At 36.6% G+C, this 24,091-nt stretch overlaps 1 protein-coding gene across 2 annotated transcripts in view; it reads left to right on the top strand.

Moving 5' to 3' along the window:
- Positions 1-24,091, top strand: part of LOC150087035 (tetratricopeptide repeat protein 37) — a 702,248-nt gene that overhangs the window by 176,383 nt on the left and 501,774 nt on the right. For both annotated transcript variants that reach the window (XM_090371768.1, XM_090371767.1), the window contains exon 12: positions 18,450-18,553. In XM_090371768.1, the coding sequence (XP_090227894.1) occupies positions 18,450-18,553 (104 nt within the window). The remainder of the gene's footprint in view (positions 1-18,449; positions 18,554-24,091) is intronic.

Here is a 24,091-nt window from a genome sequence, read left to right as displayed (position 1 = left end):
GGCCTTGAATGGATTGAGCAGGCTCAATGCTGCATTCTTCCTCTTGCTCAGATTACAAACCTGAGGGGGCATAGTTTCAAACTGTGGAAAGAAAGTTGTGGAAATTTGCGTTTAGCTAGCGGGTAGTTGATTGCTGGAACAAACTTCCATCTGTTGTTGTGGAAGTTGATAGCTTAAATAAATTCAAGGCAGAACTTAGCAAACATTTGGAATGAATAGATCAGTTAAATGGGAAGAGTTTTTTTTTTTGGCTGATGCTGTATAAGCTTGCTTTCTTGCATCATGTGCCTCTACTAATCCTAATAACTATTTTTCTTTATTCTTCTGAGGATATTATGTGTTTTTTTTGTAATTTTGGCATATCAGGGATGTAGTGCAATATTTTATTAGTCATTCCTGAGTTATCTAAAACTTATGTAAGAAGTCCTGGAATGTTTCTCTTACATTATGTCGGGGACAGACTATATTGAAAATAGAACTGAGACCATGTATATTGGACAAAGGAATAAGGAAATTTTTGGATAAGATGAATTTTCTTCTGTTAGTTTGATTATTCATGATGCATTTTAGTGATAAGGTATAAGTGAATGCGGGTGGGAAGAAGACAGTAATTAATGCAATTTTTGGATTTGGCATATACCGAGATCCTTGAAATGACATGGCCTTACCATTGCCTTCTACATGCACACTACTTGGAATCCCTCCACTTGCTAGCTGGCAGAGTGGAGGTAGCAATATTATACACTAGCTGAACTGGATGTCTCCTAGTGGGTTATTGGTAGGTTCTGTATGGTAGACTAATGTTACCATTAGGCTCTGTGTGTCTCTGTTCTTCTGTGCTCCCCACTTGCCAGTACCTTCCTGTTCCCTAGAGAGGATAAAATTTTGAAAGCACTGAAGCTCAAAAAAAGGTGGAATAGACTGTGACAAAGGTTCTGAGGAAAATTTGAGGGAAACACCTACAAGAATGCTACCAGTTTTATTTTCTCTGTCAGAATTGTGATTGAAAAAGCTGTTTTAAAGGTGGCATGTAGAGAAACTTCCCATCACAACAAGTAATTCTATGCTGACATAAGTTACAGAACTTGTGCCCTTGTGGAGTTGCCTGTTGAGTTAAAAGCCATATATTCTTCTTATTTAAAAGAGTAGATTATTATAAGCAGAACAGTAATGATAACCGTGTAACAGTATTGCTAACCATGTAAGCCATTTATCCCACTATTAACATCATTGGCTGGGCTCAAAGGTAGGGGGAAGGAACTGTTTTGGTATGCTCACTACCAGATTTACCACATTTACTTGTAATGCGGTATAATGATAAAAAATGCATTTATTGCAAACCTTAATAATAATAAAAAAAAAGGTCAAACCATCTGTTTGTTATTTGCGATTACGTCCTTTCTACCTTTCTGAAAAGCCTGTGGCACTTTATTGGGTTAGAGAGGAACATTGTGGAGAAAGTATAATGAAGTGTAAAATAGTGTCATTTTGAAGAAATCGCACTTTATCATATTGAATATTATTTTAATTATTTGAAAAAAAGGAGAATTTATAACTTTGCTCTTATCAGTCCCAATATCTAAATTAAAATGAAGATACGTTTCTAAATTCTATATTGAATTCAGTGTTTGGACAAAGTTTTGGTTCTGAAGTTTCTTGTTGGCATGCTTGGATGGGGAAAACAGACAGCTCCATATTCAAGCTTGCTGAAGGATTTTATGCAAGTGACTCTGGAATCCAACACTTGGCCTGAAGATTAATTAAACATAGAATTCAAAATATTGGGACTGATTATGGTAAAGTTATAATAATTTTCTTTCTTCCTACCAATAAGAAAAACAATAATCTCACATTTGGTGAGTATGGGTTTGGCAAACCCAGGTCCTGAGTTGGATATCATCATTCTTCTCTTTCTTGGTGATTCCTTTCTACTTCTCTCTCTCTCTCTCTCTCAGAGGGTAATTTGGGAATTTTTTTTTTTTTTTTTTGGCTGGTGCAGCATAAGCCTCAGACTTCTGTACATCGTATGACTAATAATAATAATAATAAAAGCCCATATTCACATAGTAAAATTTGATTTCTTAAAATTTACTATGACACTTATTTACTGGATACAAATTCTATTTGATTTAACTATACTTATCAGGTTTCAGATTGAGACTTTGTATTATTAAACTCAATATTTATTGCTTTCAGGCTACTGGTTCATATATAGCTTACAAATCTGCATCATATCACCAAAGTTTGTTTGACATTGTTGGCATGGTTAAAACTTAGAATTGTCTGGATTGCAGTAGACACTAGTATTTATGGCAGTGATGTCACTGCAATGAATAGTGGTTTTAGTCCAGATTGTTAGGAATAGGATCATACCATGACTTCACCTTTATGGGAAAACTTTACTGTTAGGATTCTTTTCGTATATCTATTTATTAACCCTTCCATAATCAAGTCCTGTTGCCAGACCTGGTTGCAATATAGATACGTTGAAAGTAATATTCATCTAGAGAGTGATTAAATAAACTTAAAGAAGGTTTAGACAAATTAGCGGAAGGAATGTGCAAATGAAGTGGGTAAAAGGTTTTTTTTTTTGGTTTTTTTTTTGGCTGATACTGTATGAGCTTCTTGCTTAAATTATATTATGAATGCCAATAATAGACAAATCCAATACAGTGCAATTTTTAAGAAACGAATGATCTAAATGTCAAGGCAGAAAATAGCACAAACATTTGGATGAAAAAAGAACATCTGATAATGATCTTTTCTGACATAGAACAAGTTATGTAATGTAGGCAGTGTGATACATTTTAGGCATGTTTAATTTTTGTTTCTTAAATTGATTTAATTGTTTCTTTTTGTGTGATTAATAGAAGTGTAGAAGCAAAGAGTAAATAACTAATAATATATAAAAATAATGTTTTCACTTTACTTCAACATAATGTTCACTCAACTTTCTGTAATACTTGAATTATATCTTCAAGGATTTTTGACAAAACACTGAAATACAGTACATATCATGGGTCTTTAGCGTTAGTAGAGGCATATGATGCAAGAAAGCAAGCTTATTCAGCATCAGCCAAAAAAAAAAAAAAAAAACACAACCACTACTCCCATTTCACCCCTCCGTTCGTTCGAAATACCTGTCCAGCTGAGCCTTAAATTTGTTTAGGCTATTAACTTCAACAACAAGTGATGGAAGTCTATTCCACAAACCAACTGCCCGCTGGCTAAAGGCAAATTTCCGCACATCTATCCGACATCCGTCCTTCCTCAATTTGAATTTATGCCCACTCAGGTGATTATTCTGAGCAAGAGGAAGAATCCCATCGGCATTGAGCATGCTCAAGCCATTCAAAGCCTTATACACCTCTATCAGATCACCTCGCCGATGCCTAGTCTCCAGACTCTGTAATTTGCAAAACTTAAGCCTTTCTTCGTAACCCTTTGTTCCATTCACTAATCTTGTTGCCCTTCTCTGTACTCGTTCCAGCAGCTCTACATCCTTCTTGAAATGAGGCCTCCAGACCTGTATACAGTACTCAAGGTGTGGCTTGACCAATGCCTTATACAAGGGAATAATCACATCCCTATCCCTGCTAGAAAAATTCCTGTATATCATTGACAAGACACCATGAGCTACTCTTGCAGCTCGTCTGCACTGCTCAGAGAACTTCATATCTGCCTGCACAATTACCCCCAGGTCCTTTTCATTCTCTACCACTGTCAGTGTAGTACCACAGAGTTGATACGTTGATCTGGGGTTACTGTTTCCCATATGTAGTACTTTACATTTGTCAATGTTAAACTTCATTTGCCACCTCGAAGCCCATCTGCTCAACCTTTCCAGATCCTGTTGTAGCAGCATAGCATCAGTAGTGTCCTTAACAACCCTGCCAACCTTTGTATCGTCTGCAAACTTGGACATTAAGCTTGATATACAATCATCAATATCATTTATAAATACAGAAAACAACAATGGACCCAACACTGAACCCTGAGGAACTCCACTAATAACATTAGTCCACGTTGAGCAGTGTCCATTGATTACCACTTTCTGTCTTCTGCCACTCAACCCTCCCTTTATCCATAGCAGCAATTTGCCTCCAGTGCCACACTGCTCCAATTTGTGCAGCAGTCTTCCATGCGCAACAGTATCAAAAGCCTTTCTAAGATCCAAATATATAATATCAAAGTTATTCCCTGCATCCAGTTCTTTTGTGACTACATCATAGTATCCAATCAAATTGGTCAGACAAGACCTGCCCTTAACAAAACCATGCTGTGTCTGAGCTATAACTGAATTCTTGTCTAGATGATCCTGCAGTGCTTCTTTAACCAGTGCCTCCATTAATTTTCCTGGAACCGAAGTTAAACTAACAGGTCTTCTGTGATTTAATAAAATAAAGAAATATCAACATGTACTTCAGATCATAGTATGCAGTCAACATGTTTGTAATGTATTTTACTTATATTCCCCTGGATATGAATAACGTTTGAAATATAACAGGTATTTCGCATACAAAAAAAAAAAAAAAAAAAAAAAAAAAAAATATATATATATATATAATAAAAATAATTAAAAAAATACCAAGCTCCTAAAATTTCATATTCACACTAAACATAATATCCAGTGCTTCTGCAATTTACAGTATGTGGATAGTCTATGTGTGATATGTATAAAATAAAAAGAAAAAAAAAAGTAATAATTGCTGTATTTCTGTTTATCCAATGGTAATGATTGGGATGGTGTGACTAATCTTTCTAAAAAGCCAAACAAAAATTTCATGAAAATCTGTCCACTGAATTCAGTTCTTTAGATGTGGATGGTCACATATTGTAAAGCCAATAGGTTCTTTAAACATGTATGAGAGTGCACCTAAAATGCTTGTGATACATCATGGCACTGTGGAAATATCCGAGACATTTGCAATTTCGCAATAAGAAGTATTTATTAGTAACCTTTCACAAAAAGCACTTTACAGGTCAGACTCTGAGCTAAACAGTCAATTATCTTTCCACAGGAGAAAGGAAGATTACTATTAGAGTTAGTACTCTGTGGTACTTTGTTCACAATAAAAAATATCATCACAATTAGAAAGTGAACAGCAAATACAGTAGACACAGCTCTATATATAGATGACTTCGTTATCCCCTGTTGCTCCTAAAACATGCTCATAGTTGAGTAACCACTAAAAGGATCATTAGATGTAGTCAAAATATCGGCAAAAACACTGGTTTCTCTGAAACTCCACGGAACAAACAGTAAGAATTCAGTTCATTTCTGTATACGGTATACAGAAAGGAACATTGAAAATCTTACATTACAGTAAGAAATAATTAACAATAATTAAAAATCAATGTAACACAATTAAAAATTAAGTAAAAAATTAATTTAACGAAAAAAATACAAAACGATTTTCCTTCTGAAGCTGACAATGCTTTTCGACCGTATGTCATGATCACAGGAATGAAAATTACCGAATGGGGTGAGCATGGAACTTAAATAGGGATTATTTGACTTTGCACACGTGCGTAAAGGACCACGATTCGAAGATTAGATATAGCCGGCAAACATTAACAGAATTCTCATGTCATTTAATTTTGATGGTTTCTGCAATTAGTCTTGTATAATCACATTGGACACTAAGTATGTGTCCAATGTGATTTAAACATAAAAAAGTATGTTTTTCATTGATGGCATGAAAGGCTAATTATGACGCTGCTGAACAAGAAGCATGACCTCAGGCCACGTATTGATTAATACGAAAATTCAGAGAAACCGCATAGAACCCTGATAAGACGAGTTGCAATCACTGAAAGAAATATTGTATACTTACTAGGTCATTTGTTTGTGTTGCGAACGAGGAAAGAACTGAGTGATTGTTCAATTTAGTGTGTAATTTCTGTATTTGCCTGGCTACAATTTTAAATTCAGTATCTTTAAAGACAACTTAACAGATTTTTTAAAGATGCCGAATTTAAAATTGTAGCCAGGCCAATATGGAAATTACACACTATACTGAACAATCACTCGGTCTTTTCCTCGTTCACAACACAAATAAATGACCTAGTATACAACATTTCTTTCGGTGATTGCGATTCGTCTTATCAGGGTTCTATGCAGTTTCCCCTGAATTTTCGTGTTAATCAACACGCGGCCTCAGTTCGTGCTTTTCGTTCAGCAGCGTCAGAATTAGCCTTTCATGCTATTAATAATAAACATACTTTTTTATTTAACGAGGCCAAAATACTTAGTGTCCAACGTAATTATACAAGACTAATTGCAGAAACCATCAAAATTAAATGACATGAGAATTCTGTTAATGTTCGCCGGCCATATCTAATCTTCGAATTGTGGTCCTTTACGCACGTGCGCGAAGTCAAATAATCCCTATTTAAGTTCCATGCTCACCCCTATTCGGTAATTTTCATTCCTGTGATCGCGACATACGGTCGAAAAGCATTGTCAGCTTCAGGAAGGAAAATCGTTTTGTAGTTTTTTCATTAAATTGATTTTTTACTTAATTGAGTTAAATTGATTTTTAATTGTGTTCATTTGATTTTTAATTGTGTTCATTTGATTTTTAATTATTGTTAATTATTTCTTACTGTAATGTAAAGTTTTCGATTTTTTAATTGTTTTCGTTTTAAATTTCTGGAGAGTCATACGGAAGTCTTCTACGTATCATATTGAGGTAAACTTCTGTTATTCTTTTACAAATATTGATGTCAACATAGAACATATTGAGCATTATTGCTCTGGTTCATACTATTAAAAGCGTAATGTAAATGAACAAACACAGCATGTACATTAACTAGAAATTATTAGCTACTTGAGAACCTTCTTGAAACTTGCTGTGCCTAGTGCTGAGGTTATGAACTAAATGGCATTACTTTTAGTCTACCATGTAACACAATTAAGAACAAACTGTCTTAAAAAAAGTGAATAACCTAAAAGTTATATCTGTGATAACATAGGGAATAGACAGAGGCACAATTCTGTTTTGTATAGAACTGTAATAAGATCCTGGCTTGATTATAGAGTACCTCTCTACAACTCCGCAATACCATAGAATCCTGTAACAGTATGTATACTTTCTGTGTGATGACTTATAGGTCAGAAGGCAAATATTACTCCTAAAACCTATGTAGCCAAAATCAAATGCACACCCAGGTAGTCAATATTGTGGAAACTTTGCATGTATCAAAATGGTAAAACATATAAAGAATTTTCCCAACCATTAAGAGACCAGCAAGCATATGTCTACAAGAATTACTACTCAACTTGTTATTAAACTTTTGCAGATTAGCAATCATTCTGAATATCAGTTTGCAATATCTAGAGACCAACTGTGATCTCTTCTTCCAACATTGGGAGGGGGGGACCTACCCTACCCAAGCACTGCTATTAACAGCTACATGCTACTTAAATAGAACAATTTCTGAATTATACACAGATGTACGTACACTGTTCCAAAACAACATCAATAAGATTGGCAGTAATTTTATCAGATACTACTATAATGGCAACTTCTATCAGAATACAGTATTTATATGAACTGAACTATTTGCATTATAATTAGCATTGACTCAGATATGGTGCAAAAAAAAAAAAAAAGACATAAATACAAATATAAAGCCTATATACAGACTTTTTCAATATAATAAGTTTGTTAAAGATACAAATCATAGTTTTATCCACAAAGAGAGGATAATCACTTATATACACTTATATCTTAACATAACATTACAGAATCAGATCCTTTGATCACATACATTTCTACAGAACACAGTGGGAATAAAAACACAATCCAAAGTACATCATTCCTTTGTTATGTTAAAAATGTATATAATTGAAGAATCTACATAAGTTCTTAGGCCATGGGTGCCAAGTGATTGTAACTAAGCAGTTTATTTCTACTATCACTGATTGATTTTTCCAGAGCCACTACTAGTTCTTTTAAGTTTCCATGTTTATTAAAACTCCTTATTTCATAGCAGCTCTTCTCTCCAAAGTTTTTGAAGAGATCCTGCAAGGAAAGCCAGGCACTACTTCTGTCTCCCTGTGGTGGGGCCAGAAACCTTGGCAGAAAAGTTGATCTGCCAAGGACCAAATAGGAACGCAATATGTTTTTACCTGTAGAGCCAACAGATTCTCAGCTGTGCAGAAACTTACCATGACACATCCCAACCCAAGAGGTTCAAAACAAGTTCTTCTGCAATAGATTTTCTTACATATTCCACCTATTTGCAGTTTTGCCTTTGAGTAAACTATCTCCCTTCATTATTAAGAAATGCTTAGAAAATTACTGCAGGATCTCCTAAGACGTTTAAGAAACTGCAATCAGGAGACCTAGTGGAAACCATAAATTGCAGGCATTTGGAGAAACCCTTACAAATTAAATTTTTTTGGAATTCCGGTGAAGTTATCTCCCAACACAACTCTAAATATGTCTAAGGGTGTTATGGCTAGCTGGAATCTGTTGAATGTCACATAGGAAAAAAATAACTCAAGAGCTTCAGGAACAAAATTTAATAGCAGCTAAATGAATTCTAAATAAATTTACACCTGCCAAGAACATTATCCTTACCTTTAATACCCCAAACATATACACATCAGTAAAAGCAGGTTATTTACTTTGCTGTATTCTTCCTTACATACCCAATCCCTTGAGATGTTATGTGCCAAAAGTATGGCCATCTACAGAAGTCAATCACTATTATACACCTTATAGGACCTTGAAGTAAAATTGTGATAAAGCATAATTTTACTTCAGATGACACGCACAGGAAATCTGATTTGCCCCAACTGTCGGTCTTGTGATAACATTCAAAGTGATTGTTTGGGAATAGAAATGACCTGTAACAACTGAGGCAAACATCCTGCATGCTCTAACAATGTGAGAGATGAAAAAACTGAGAAAAAAATTGTAAAATATAAGGTTGAAAACAAGTGAGCTATCAAGAAAGATAGGCTTTCCTAACTACTAAATATACACCATAAATTTTCAAACTAGTAGAACAAACTTATCTGCGAAAAGAACTAAACTTCCCAAACACCCCCTAATTCATTTCACAAATATACACGGGCTCAGTTCTAATCTCAATGATGTTCATTTCCACTTGCAGTCTGTCAAACAATCCCACGTACTTTTTCTGACAGAATCCCAGTTATCGGTTGATTCAACCACTACTCATCAAAGTTGTCTGAGTTATTCTCTGTAGGATTCTTTTCACTTCAAAGGTGGTAGATACTTGTAGCTATGTCCTTTCTGATATTCTCTGTCAGAGACTCTGTAATTTGGAATGTCCTCTTTTCTGGCTTAAAATCTGTCTACCACAGTCTGTCAAATTCATCTGTTGCCTCTATCATTCTCCCAACTCCACTAATCACTTGGAACTCTTTGACTTCCTCTCTTTGAAACTTGACTTTCTCCATTCCAACTTTTCTAACAGTCAGGTAATTTTCCTAGGTGATGTTAATGTTCACAACTCCAGCTACTACCGTTTTCTAGTCACACGGATACACCTGGTCGAGATGCTGAGGCTTTTGCAATTACTAATGACCTTGCACAGATCTCCCGAGTCACAGCATTCCCACTACTTTGTGCTCATTGCTTTGCTTCTCTAGTCTGGGGCTTAATTTCCATTTAAATAGTTTAATTGATTAACAGTAAAATTAATAAGATTAATAATGTATATATTAAGTGCAATAGCATCATTAATACACAGCCATTTCTGAGTAAACAAAATATTTATAAGGTGGCATCGTTTTAAGTTATATCTCATATTGTGAATACCTTCACAACGAGTTGCCATGATATTGCACTACTTCAAATAAGTAACACTTCACCACTGGGTGGGTATTCACAATATGAGTTGTGATGTGAAGGTATTCACAATATGAGAAGGTATTTGCAGTATGAGATATAACGTAAAACGATGCCACCTTATAAATATTCTGTTTACTCAGAAATGGCTGTGTATTAATGATGCTATTGCACTTAATATATACATAGTCTAAATTTGCTTGCAGCTTGAGGCTTTAGCCCTAAATGCATCTTAGTCTAAGATTAATAATTTAATTGATTAATTGACAATTCTACACTAATCTAATAGGTTCCTAAATGCAGTGATATGTATTGCGCTATCTAGTTTTACATTATACCTTGCGCTATCAAGTTCGAAATATATGTTACACTATACCATAATGATCACAATGATAAAATGGTTATATCATTAGCTAAACACAAAAAAAGATATATGCCCAACAAGTGATTAGAATCTTCGAGCTGCTTATTTATCACAATTGAAACCCCACTATTCATCTACACTACTTCACTGGAAAAGTTTGGTGAAACTCAAACAGTTCTCAGACATTTCTCAGACAGTTTTGTTAACCCCTGGCACCACCATGCCGTGACGGGACTAATTGTATGTCTATCATTGCTGCAATTAAAGATTCTATTCTATTCTATTCTATTTCAATGACTTTTGATTGTGTTTGGCATAAAGGACTTCTAAATAAGCTTCTGTCTTTTGGTTTACCAAACTGTTTTTTTGTAATTGGGTATCCAGTTTTCTTTCTGACTGCTCACTGCAGGTGAGGTAGATGGCTCTGTGTCTTTTGACTTCTCTGCTAATGTTGGTGTTCCTCAAGTTTCAGTTCTTCCTCCCTCTCTTTTCACCTTATACATTAATGAATTTCTTCCATTAACCAGAAATTTTATCTATAGTTTTGCTGATAGCGCATTCCAGTTTGAGAAACTTTGCCCTGGGCAAACAACTTTATCTTCTCACATGTCCACTAAAAAAAGTAAAAAGTAAAGTGCAGCCATTATCAACCCACTTTAGGATGGAAGCCTCCTCAACAATTCATGCTGAGGGAAATGGGCCGTAATCTGCCACGCTGGTCCAGTGCGGGTTGGCAGATCGACCGTATTCAGCAGTCAGGGACTTGAACCCCGGTCTACTCAAAGAGCGTGTGCTACTGCACTCCCACTCCTGTCCACTCGGCTACGGAGGCCTACTACCAGTTCCTTAAATGCTGATCTCCAGGTAATACTCTGCATCTAAAAAACTGGGTTTTCGCTTTTCCTCTTGGCATTACTTTTCTTCCAAACAGCTGTTCACTCTGTACAAATCACAAATCCCCTTCCATGAAATATCGTTCCCATATCTAGCATGGTGCCACCAAAACCTCTCTCAGGCCTCTAGATTCCATTCAAAAGAGGGCGGTTCTCTAGCAGACTCTGCTAGAGATGAGTAATTAATGACTCATCTCTAGCAGAGTCTGTCCACTCTCTGTCTCATAGACATTCTGCTGCTTGCTTTTTCTATATATATACTTCCATGGGGACTGTTCTTCTGAATTGGCTTCTATAATTCCTGCTCTCTCTTCCAAAGCAGTCGGACCATGTGCTGCAAGCAGCCAACATCCCTTTACTGTCCAACTTCAAACTCACAGAACCAACTTTTCTTCTTCCTCATTTATTCATTCAACTTCCGTTCTCTGGAAAAACTTCCTTCATACATATTTCCTGAAAATTACAATGTACAGAAGTTCAAGTCTGATGTCAACAGATATCTTCTTTCATATTTTCAACCTTCAACCCATGCACTGTACTAAGTACTATAGGTTACAGTACCTCTCATGTTTGGGGGTTTCATAAAAAAAAAAAAAAAAATGAAACTAATTTCTCTCGCTATACCCAAACGTACATATGCAGTATTGCACAAAAATAGCACACAGTGACCACTCAAACTGATATAATAGCTCTAACATATCAGTCTCTGACTGTGTTTGGGCTGTCCTTTCTTAGAAACAGTCCAATGTTCCTATGCACTTGTGTGGTCCTATTGCTTAGCGACTTGGACCAGGCAAGTAATATTCCGCTTACAATACCAGCAACATCTCCCCCACCTTCCAGTGACTATTACCACATCACATGCCGACCGGGCTAGCCAGGTGGGTAAAGTGCCTGCCTGGCAACCCAAAGGTCGCGGGTTCGAATCCCGCCTCGGGCTTGGATCAAAGTACTGCAAAAACCTTGGGAGGTGCACTATGGCCACAGAAGCCGATGCGCCAACAACTACCAAAAAAAAAAAAAAAAAAAAAAAAAAAAACCACATCACATAGTCCAAGTTCCAATTCAAGATAAATCCATGGATACTGATCACTTATTAAACCAAGATCTGATTCTAGAAATATACGTGGAAGAAGGTGTGAACACTGGTTGGCCTATCCTCCCAAAAAAAGACAAATTGAAGTTTGAGTGCCATAAACCTAAAAAAGCAGTCATATGCAGCTTCTACTAAATTCAAATAATGCCTTTTATTTTACAGTGGAATTGCAGAAGATTTTTTTAGGAATATCAGTGACATTCCAGACTTAATTAATTGGTATTCTCCAGTTTATTGCTGTCTGCAGAAAATCCGCTGAAATTCCTGTCTCCATAAAGAACTATTCTATCAATCAATAAGATTGCAATACATCAGATGCTGCCTGTGGTGTGGCCATCTTGGTCAACTCACAGATCCTGACCAAGGAACTTGTTCTTCAAACTAAAATTGAAGCTGTTGCTGTATATTTGATTACTCAGATTGTATTAACACTAGTTACAATGTCTCCCACCAAATCATACCTTCTCTTGCAAAGATCTTGAAAAACTTCTAATACAATTACCTTCCCCGGCATGTCTGTTAGGGGATTTCAGTGGCCACCACCACCACTTCTTATGGGGATCTCCTAAATTAGATAGGCATGGCCCACTGATCAAAACCTTTCTGGATAAGCAAAAACTTACCATTCTTAATACTGGCGCACATAGTCATATACAGTTGCTAACTAGACTTCTGAAATTGATCACTTGATTTGCTTCCCGATACTGTTTCCATTACGGAATTGCCCATTATGGATGAACCCCTGAGTTACCATTTTCCAATTGTTTGTAATCTGCTCACTAAACAACTACCATTAACTCAGCCCTGTAGGAAATGGAAATTCTCTCAAGCCAATTGGGTCAGATTTCAACCAGTTGTCACCCTGGATGAGAAAGTGATATGACTTTAGGCCATAGATGAAGTCATGGATTATATCACATTGCACCTCTTATCTGCAGCTAAATACTTAATTCCATTATTGAATCCTCCAACCTGAAAGCATTTTAAATATTGGTGAGAATGAAGAATGCACAGGAGCAAAGAAGGAAAAATAAATAAATCATGGAATTTATTTTGATCCCCAACTACAGTTAATCTTATTAACTATATAGAAGCTAAGGGCAAAAGTGTGTCTCATTCAAAAACAAATCAAAAAGGATTCCTGGACTTGATTTGCATCTACTGTAAAGAGAAACACTGATTCCAGAATAATATGGAAGAAAATTAGGCAGCTTTCTGGCAGTTTTTTCCAACCATTCCTACTCCAATTCTTTCCTGGAATGGGAAAGAACTCTCTGCTCCTGGATACAGGCAGAACTTTTTCCCAAGTCACAGCAGCATCAACTTATTCTCTAGAATTCGAGAAAATTAAGACCACTGTTGAACACTGATCCATCAACTTTCAAATCTCTCTGTTCTTTCCATATAATCAGCCTCTTCAATATTCTGAACTTCTACAAGCCATTAGAACAGCTTGCAACAGTACTGCTAGGTTAGATGGAATATGTTATGACAGGTTACAGCACCTTGATGACAAAAATTTAAAACTGCTTATAATCTTTCTGAAAAACATTTTTCCCACTTCTTGGTCACAGTGTTGGTCTTTTTGAAACCTTGAAAAGATGCCATCATTCCTTATAGTTACAGATCAGTCTTCTCTCTCTCCAGTTGCCTCAGTAAAATCCTGAAAAAAATGATGCACAGTTGACTAGTTTGGATCATTGAAACATATTTCATAAGTAATAGGCAGCATGGCTTTTGCCAAAAGAGGTCCTTCTTAGGTGTCATGATCAAGGCTGAATCTGCAATTCACAATGCATTTTGTGAAAAATGAACATCTTGTTATGATTTCCATAGATATAGTGAGGGCATTTGATGCTACCTAGTGTTACGGCATTCTCAGTGACCTTCATGCTATTGGTCTATGAGGCAACTTGCCTATATTCATTAGGAACTTCCTCCAGAGTTTTTCTTTTCAAGTTTTTTTTTTATCAAAACTCCCTCCTTTCTATGACCTTCTTGTGGGAAGAAGGAGTACTATACCGAATGCATCCCTTTTTTGCCCTTAGAATTAATTCCATTACAAAAGAATTGAATGGCAATTGCAGATATCCCCAAATAAAGTACAAAAGTGGGCAGTGCTCAATGGCTGTCATCTTTCACAACAGAAAACTGTTGTGATCCATTTTTGTAATTAATGTAAATTGTATACAGATCGTGAATTTCAGATTAAACTTTACCATTCTGATCCCAACAACATCAGATTCTTGGGATTAATCCTTGACAGCAAGTTAAACTTATTTGAGCAAATTAACTTTGTATGTACTACTGGTCTCAAAAAGCTGAACATACTAAGAGCTTTATCTGCCCTGTCTTGAGGAGCAGATTATACCTTTTTGCTGCTCTTATATAGAGCACTGATCAGATCCCATTTGGATTATAGTCCTCCACTCTATGATTCTTCTATGATCCTAAGAAGTGTACTATGTTGGCTTGATCCTATAAAGTACAATGTATTGTGGATTGCACTCGGTGCTTTAAGGACATCTCCAATTCATAGTTTATATGTTACAGATAAACACTACTACTTACGTGTGCATCCAAAATACAAAGTTGCTGTCTGTATCCTATTGAGCTATACCTCTTCATTCAATTGCTGCAATACAAATAAATCTAGAAAAATAAGCCCAGCAGGCCTTAGCCTTCTTGAACTAACAGTGAGTTGGAATGTTCCTCTTCTTAACAGGTAATGAGTTACTCTCAGCCACCATGGACTTCCCTGCTCAACTGACCTGTGATATTTATCTTCGTCAATGGTGGAAGAATCTCCTATGAACACTCAGTGTGAAACAACTCCATGCAAGCCATATTCAGAAATATGTTGATTTCTTGCCAATATGTACTGATGGCTCCAAATGACATTCAGCTGGTGGAGCAGCAGCAGTATTTCCCTCTGCTATCATTTCAGCTTCCCTTCCACCTGAATATAGCAGCTTCTCAGTGGAACGTCATACAATAAAATTAGTATTAGAAAATTTGAATCTCTGTCCATTTTTAAAATATATAATATGCACTGACTCTCTCAGTTCAATTACAGCAGTGCAAAATTCTTCCTGTAATGCCCACCCTATTTTAAACCAAATCAGGAATCTGCTTTGCAAATTGAAGAACATCATCAATTATTACCTTTTGTTGGGTCCCAGCACATTCGGGGATAAAAGGAATGAAATGGCTGATAAAGCTGCTAAAGTCCATCAACTTTAAATTGGACCCATCCCTATTCCAGCCTCTGACTTTAATCGCATCATACAAGCAAGCATGGTGGAAAGAGCTATGGCATATCCAAATCAATAATAAACTTTATCAGTTGAAACAGGACCCAACACTTTGGTATCAGTGATCAGTTGAAAATCTTTTTCAGTTTAAACAGGACCCAAAGCCATTGCACTGTCTTAATGCTCTATCATTAAAACAGTGTGATGAGAAGTGGTACTTGCAAGGGCAAGAATAGGACATACTTATCTGACTCGCCCCATCTACTCACAGCAATGATTCTCCTCACTGAGGAGGATTGACTGCCTCACTTTCAACAGGATAGAACATTAATTAGTCTTGCCTTCTCTGACTAATTTTCAAGAACTGATGACACTAAGCACTTTATTGGTGACAAAGCAAATATCAACAAATTTTTCTATTTTCTGAAACAAATTGGAGTATATCATAAATTCTGAACAGGTCTTTATAATAAAAATGAAGTGATTATATTTTTAGTTATTTTATAATATATTCCCATGAATAGGCACTATAATCGCTCCAGCTTATACACCACTAAACATCCATAATGCACATAAGTTCTGTAATGTGATTATTCTAATCACATTACAGTGATTAGAATAAATTCTAATAAAATTAAATATAAATATAAAATATAATAATATAAAATTCTAATCTATATTAGCTCTGTAATGTGATTAGAATGATCACATTACAGAGTTAATATAGATTAAAATAAATGTCTTATCATGGAGCCTATATGTATGTGGTTTTTAATTTCTTGAAGGAATTAACTCAATAAGATAATTGCACATTGAAAGGAATAATTAGAGTTTTTACCCAATTATGAGAAGTTCAGGACACACTTACCAAACATGAAAGATTAAACCAAACAGAAATTCAGATTCTGTTGAATTTCCAGACTTCAGGGATGGAATTTAGGGGATAAAAATAGACAGTTAAAGTAGATTTAATTGCTAGTTGACGCCAAAAGGTCTTTGCATCATTTTAGTAGGAAAACCTCTGACCCCAGTTACAAATTAAGCAAGCAAACATGATGAAGCATTTGCTGAGAAAACTTATTGCATTGTTTTGGGGCTAGGTTATTATTATTATATTATTTCTCCCTGATTGGGAGTTCCGCCTCGTGACGGGTATTGCTACCAAGTACACAGGGTGGTTGTTGTTATGTCTGGTGTTACTGTTGATCGAGAAACTCTCTTTATTATTATTGTTATCATTATTATTATTAGCTATATGGTGCAAGGAAGCCTGAGGCTTATGCTGCACTGTATAGCTAATAATAATAAAAGAAAGAAAGTGTACCATACTACAAGTACTAGAGACTCCAACCCACAAGCTGTACTGGGACCATGCCATAATAACAGATAGGACAATCCCGCACAACAGACTGGACATAACCCTTGTGGACAAGAAGGAAAAGACTACCTATCTGATTGACATAGCAGTACCCAACACTGACAACCTGCAGAAAACCCACAGGGAAAAAATCAGGAAGTACATGAACCTAAGATAGGAGATCAAAGAGATGTGGCATATGGAATAAGTAACGACCATCCCGATTGACGCCTCCATAAGCCAGGTGGGAAGGAGCAGCAGTGCTTAGCACACGCTTCTTGATTAGACCGGGGTTCGAGCCCGTCACCACTAAATACGGAGGATGTGGAAAGGTCAGCAAAAGACCACCGCATATCCCCGGAGCAGTATGGCCTTAGTTGCTAATGCTCCTAAAAACCAAAACAACAACAACAACCATCCCGATCATCGTGTCAACCACAGGTATGATGCCAAAGACCCTATATAACAGCCTAGCAGCAATAGGTCCTCCAGTGAACACCTACAAGGAACTCCAGAAAGTTACAATCCTGAACACCTGTAGGATAGTCAGAGTTCCTCGACCAACAGTAACACCAGACATAACAACAACCACCCTGTTTACTTGGTAGCAATACCCATCATGAGGTGGAACCCCCAATCAGGGAGAAATAATAATAATAACCTAGCCCCAAAATAATGCAATGTTTTCTCAGCAAATGCTTCATCATGTTTGCTTGCTTGTTGCATACTCTTTAACACTTTCATTGCCTCTGAAGCATATATGCAACAAGCAGCACTAGAAGTGATATGCTTTTACAAGTATTCAAAAGGCACCCAGGCACTGTGCCATATTGCATATGAGTGGTCATTCTTATGATGCAGTCAATGAACCAGTTCTGTAAAAGTAAAGGCCCCTGAAATTAATAACTGCCCAATATTGGCACACTGATTGAACTCTGCTGTTTTCAGCAATGCTTGGTTTTTGTTCATAAACTTGGAACACAGTTTTATTTTTATTTGCTCTTTGCTTGTGTTGAGATTAGTTTATATACTTTTGATAAAATTTTGAGGTTTGTTGTAGTTTTCAGCTCAGCCCAAAACTAATTGTTAATTTTTAATTACGAATTCCAAACTTTTACTTTTCAATCATTATTTATGAATTTTCAAAATGTTGGAATATTTTTGTTTCCTAACGTTTTGAAAATAATGCCACATTGGATAATAGCAGTAAATGTATTAATATTAAAGAAGTGTCACCTGAGATGTCAGGTTGTTGCTGTTATTGATAAAACACCAAACTAAACAAGTGGACTTGACCCACTTGAAACTTGCTCCTGCCATCGTGTAGAATACTGCTACTTATTTCTGCCTTTTTTCATTTAGTGAAAATATGTAACAGTTAAATTGTCCATAAAAAAAATTCAAATGGATTAATTACTTTTAGCTGTTCTTTAGGGAGCATTGTAAGGATATCAGCATTCCTGATTGTTTTTCTGTCACATGGATGGTTGTCTTAGCAATGAGAGAAATGTATGCTGCACTGTTAGATCAACAAACTCTGATTATTCTTTTCTTTCTCGCACTCATTTTATGCTGTCATTAATGGTAACGGCCACTTGGATTTGATCATTGGTCCAGGATTAATAAAGCTGTAACATATTTTCATGTTTTCATAGATGTGCAAGGAACTCCGAGAAAAATTGGAAGGATGTTCGGAAGTAATGCAATTTGAGGGTCACATATTATTATTGCAGAAGAAATACTCAGAAGCTGAAGAACAGTATGTTTATTTTTACTTTTTTTTTTTTTTTAGAATGATATAAAAATTATAAATACTTATTAAAAATTTAAAACCAAAAATTATGTTTTTAAATTTTTTTATATTCTATTATATCTGGTTATTCTTTCTTATATTGATATGGGATATAACAAATCTGTTTCTGTAAGAAAGAATGGAGATTCAGTTCCTCCCCCCTCCACCAACTACACTATAGGTACAGCAAAGCCTTATTTTTCTATCAGGGTATGAAACTGGTGTGGGGGTGTGAAAGATTGGTGATAAAAAGGGAAATAAGAATATAGAATATTTGGTGGTCCAGTGTAAAAAAGACATTGTCTGAAAGTTTTTTTATTTATAGTATTTTTTTACATGAATTTCAGAATTTACAATGTTCCTGGATTCTGCTTTGAAATACCACCTTCATGCCAAATGGAATTATTAACAGGGGACTGTCCATTTTCTATAACAGCTAATATGAAGTTATTTTAGGTGTTATAGAAAATGAGCATGACAGAAGAACATTGATCAGTTAATCTTCTTAATATATATTGAAAGAAATAAGAAATAAGCAGATGATTAAGAGGGAAATAGAATATTCGGTGATCAATCAGTGTAAAAGACATTGTTTACTCTGAAAGTTTATTATTTATAGTATTTTTTACATGAATTATTTAGTGAGTGATGTTTTCCTATGTGACTGAAATTTTAGCTTCCATTTATTGGTAAAATTTCAGAATTGTGATGTAATCTGTTCAATATCATCTGTTTAATTGCATATGGTTCACTTTGACTAATCACACCTGCTTCCCTCTATACTCGGGATCACTTTAGCTGTTATAAATTCGCTGGGAACTATTGGCCTACTTCTTTGGTCTCCATTACAGCCCTCTTATGTTCTCTTCACTTCATCCGACAGTAAGTTGTCATATCCTGACTATTTTCTGTCATCCTGATATTTCGCTTTCTTTGTAAATATTCAGGTAGAGTGGCTTGCTATTCATTATTATTATTTTTTCATTAACTGGTATCAGTGGGTTTTAACTTTAGCTTAATTTTGCATTTTACTTGTTATTTATTTTAGCATGAATTTTGTTTTGCTTTCTATTTCTTTTTGGTCTCTGTTGGGTTGGCTATGATGTATACGTTTGCTCGCTTTTTGTGCCCGCCACCTATACATCATAACAGAAACAGAGGCCTTGCTTATTGCTGTGATTCCTTTTGTTTTGGCTGCCGGCTCTTGATGACGTAGCTTAAATCTTAGGACCTACAGCATTAAGTACTATTTATATATTTTCATTTAATTTTATTTATATAATTTTTAAGTAATCTGCTTTTATATTTCAGGCATTTTTAATTTTTCCATTGTAACTACACCTGTCAGGTCAGCACTCCTACACATACACATCATCTATTTGCATATATTTCATTATGGTTACTAGGTATTTCTGCCATTACTAGCAGTATCCCAGATCCATAATCCATTATTATATATTATTATTATTATTATGTTTTCATTCTTTTATAGACGTTCCGTTTTATCACTACAGCTTATTATTATTACTAATTATAATATATATATATAAATATATATGTATATACTTATACATATATTTGAATAATGTTTCAAATAGTTGAAAACTGAATCTTTCATAATAAAAATAAAATGGTACAGCAAACATCAGAGGCAGCAAAAAGCATATTCCTCTACATGATGCTTGAAATATAACCATACAAATAAATTAGAATGAGAGCTAAAAATAAAATAATGCCAGCAGTATTTTTACTCTTGTTACCCCTCTCTTCCCTCCCTGGTTGGTTTGATTTTTAAGTTTAATTTCGACTATTTTCGCTCTTGTCGCCATACTGCTGGCATTATTTTATTTTTAACTCTCATTATAATTTATTTGTGTGGTTATATATATATACAGTGGTACCTCGTGTCACGAACTTAATTCGTTCTTTGACTCCGTTCACGAACCGAAACAATTTTTCACATTGAAATTAACAAATCCAATTAATCCGTTCGCCTGCCCCAGAAACATATTGTTTTTTGACTTTTTTATGGATTTATGTGTGGCAAAAATATGTAATATAAAATATACAGTATAACTTTACCTTTGTGGTTGATAGTTGCTGGCAGAGGTAGATGGTAGAGGAGGAGGAGGAAGACTACTCCTTCGAAGGAGAATTCCATTCCATAATAATGTCAGGCATTTCTGGTATTTTTTTCTCTTGTTTCCTGGGAAGTGGTTTGATTGCTGGCTCGGTGGCTGGTGTTTTCACAAGATAACAACCATGAGACATTTGTTGTCTTTTTCTTTGTTGGATAATTTTCGGAAAATGGGACATCACATTGTCATTTAAAATGTCCACTGCTCTGCTGGTCACAGTTTTGTTAGGGTGATGCTTCTCAATGAAAACCTGCACTTCACTCCACTTGCTACAAATTTCTTTGATCTCAGCACTTGAAACATGTACCACCTCTTCCTCCTCCTCTCCTGAGTGCTCTTCCTACATAACTTTCATCTGTTCACGTTGCAACTCAACAAGTTCTTCATTGAGTTCTTGTCTGTGGTCCTCCACCAGCTCCACCAAATACTCCTCGTTGACCTCCAAGCCCAAACTCTTGCCAATGGTCACAATCTCGTTTACTAGAGTTACATCTGTCTCCTCGAAGTCTGTATCAGGCACACAACCTGGCCAAAGTCTCTCCAGGCAGATTGAAACTTGTGGGTAGAGATATTGTTCCATGCCTTGTCAATGAGTTTTATGCAGGGGAGGATATGGAAGTGATCCTTCCAAAAATCATGCAGGGTCAAATCTGTGTCGTTGGTCACCTGGAAACACCTGGAAAAAAGAGCCTTTGTATATAACTTCTTGAAGTTGGAAATTACTTGCTGGTCCATGGGCTGGATGAGAGGAGTGGTGTTAGGAGGCAGAAATCTGACTTTTATGAAGTCGTATTCAACATCAAGGTCTTCTTCCTCAAGATCAACGTCAACGCTCCTGCCCATCCTCCATACTTTGAGGATGGACAGGAGCGTTGATTTGAGGGGCAAATTATTTTCCTCAAGGTATTTCTTGACAGTTGGCATAAAAACTTCAGTCAACCACTCCATAAAAAGTAATCTTGTTACCCAAGCCTTGCTATTCGCTCTCCGCAATACCGGAAGTTTACCCTTTAGCACTTTATTGCATTTAAAAATGTGTGGATTTTCAGAGTGGTAAACTAAAAGAGGCTTAATCTTACAATCCCCACTTGCATTAACGCACAATAAAAGTGTAAGCCTGTCCTTCATTGGTTTGTGGCCAGGCAGTGACTTTTCCTCTTGAGTTATGTTGGTCCTTCTTGGCATTTTTTTCCAAAAAAGTCCCATTTCATCACAATTAAAAACTTGATGCGGTATGTAGTCCTCATTACATTCATTCAGAGTTGATAAAGTTTGCAAATTCCTGCACATAGGCATCTGCTGCTTTTTTGTCTGAACTAGCTGCTCATCGATGAACTGCTAGTTCGTCGACGAAGCTTCTCGAACCAGCTTCTACTTGCTTTAAATTCGTCGACGCTAGCATCACTTGTATTCGGCGTTTTTGCCACTAAATCACCGTGCAAAAGTAAAGCCTTCTCACCCATTAGGGCCTCGCTAACACTATCTCCAGCAAGTTGCTTTTCATTAATCCAAACTAACAATAATGTTTCTACTTCTTCTAACACTTGAGACCTTTGCTTCATTAACATAGTCACTCCTTTAGCCACATCAGCCGTCTTTAGCGCATCTTTGTTCTTTAAGATAGTACAGATCGTAGATTTAGCCATGTCCTACTGCTTGACGAGATTAGAAACACGAACACCATTCTCATGTTTAGTTATTATTTCCTTCTTTTTTTCTACTGTAATACGCTTAGGCTTCTTTACACCACTGTCACTAACACTTTTCACTTTCTTGGGAGCCATAATGAGGGTTAATTTAATGCAAAAAGCAAAAAAAAATTGTATCAAGAACAACGCAATGACAAACAATGTTCACAGCGTGCAAACCTGAGTACAACTGATGCTGCTGTTCGCGAGCCGAAAATATGGCGGCAAAGCCATGTTTGTGCATTCGTGCGCCGAGGCATTGTTCTCGGGTTGAGTCAAAATTTGTTCGGAAATTGTGTTTCTGAACAAATTGGGCCGATTTGTTCATGACTAGAGGCGTTCGTGACCCAAGGTACCACTGTATAATATATATATAAACCACAGATGCTTGATGGGATTGAGGTCTGGGGAATTTGGAGGCCAGGGAAATACCTGGAAACCTTCCTCATGTTCCACGAACCAATCTCGAACAATCCAGGCTGTGTGGAATGCTGCATTATTCTGCTGGAAGACGGCACCGCGAGATGGGAAGATCATTACCATGAAAGGGTGTACCTGGTCAGCAATGATGCTTAGATAGGTGGTAAACGTCAGAGTGCTTGGCACATGGATGACTGGACCCAGGATATCCCAACAGAACATCGCCCAAAGCATGACACCGCCACCACCAGCTTGTTGGTGATTATTCCCTTGTATAAGGCAATGGTCAGGCCACACCTAGAGTACTGTATACAGGTCTGGAGGCCTCATTTCAAGAAGGATGTAGAGCTGCTGGAATGAGTACAGAGAAGGGCAACAAGATTAGTGAATGGAACAAAGGGGTGCTCTTACGAAGAAAGGCTTACATTTTGCAAATTACAGTGTCTGGAGACTAGGCACCAGCGAGGTGATCTGATAGAGGTGTATAAACCTTGAATGGTTTGAGCATGCTCAATGCTGATGGGATTCTTCCTCTCGCTCAGAATAATCACCTGAGAGGGCATAAATTCAAATTGAGGAAAGACAGATGTAGGATAGATGTGCGGAAATTTGCCTTTAGCCAGCGGGTGGTTGGTTGGTGGAACAGACTTCCATCCCTTGTCGTGGAAGTTGATAGCCTAAATAAGTTTAAGGCTCAGCTGGACAGGTATTTTGAACGAACAGAGGGGTGAAGTGGAAGTGGTTTTTTTTTTTTTTGGCTGATGCTGCATAAGCTTGCTTTCTTGCATCAAATGCCTCTACTAATGCTAATGTTGGTGCCTCCGTGGCCAGGTGGGCAGGAGCAGCAGTGCGTAGCACACACTGATTAGACCGGGGTTCAAGCCTGTGACCACCAAATACGGAGGATGCAGAAAGGTCAGGGAATGACCACCGCATATCCCGGAGCAATATGGCCTTAGTTGCTAATGCTCCTAAAAACCAAATAACAAACAAACAACCAGCTTGTTTTCATTCCACGGTGCATCCAGGCACCTTCACTTCCCCAGGTAAACAATGCACATGTACCTGGCCGTCCACATGGTGCAACAGGAAATATAATTCATTGGACCAGACGACCTTCCAATCACTCAAGGTCCAGTTTCGATGCTCGCATGCCCATTGTAGGCACTGTCACTGGTGAACCTTGGTTAGCATGGGCACTCGGAGCCACATTTTCAGCAGGGTTCTTTTTTTTTTTTTTTTGATTTGGTAGTTGTTGG

Source organism: Mastigoproctus giganteus, chromosome 4, assembly GCF_048544385.1.
Source record: "Mastigoproctus giganteus isolate SK-2022 chromosome 4, ASM4854438v1, whole genome shotgun sequence".
NCBI lineage: Eukaryota > Metazoa > Arthropoda > Arachnida > Uropygi > Thelyphonidae > Mastigoproctus > Mastigoproctus giganteus.
This window is presented reverse-complemented; position numbering and strand designations above follow the sequence as displayed.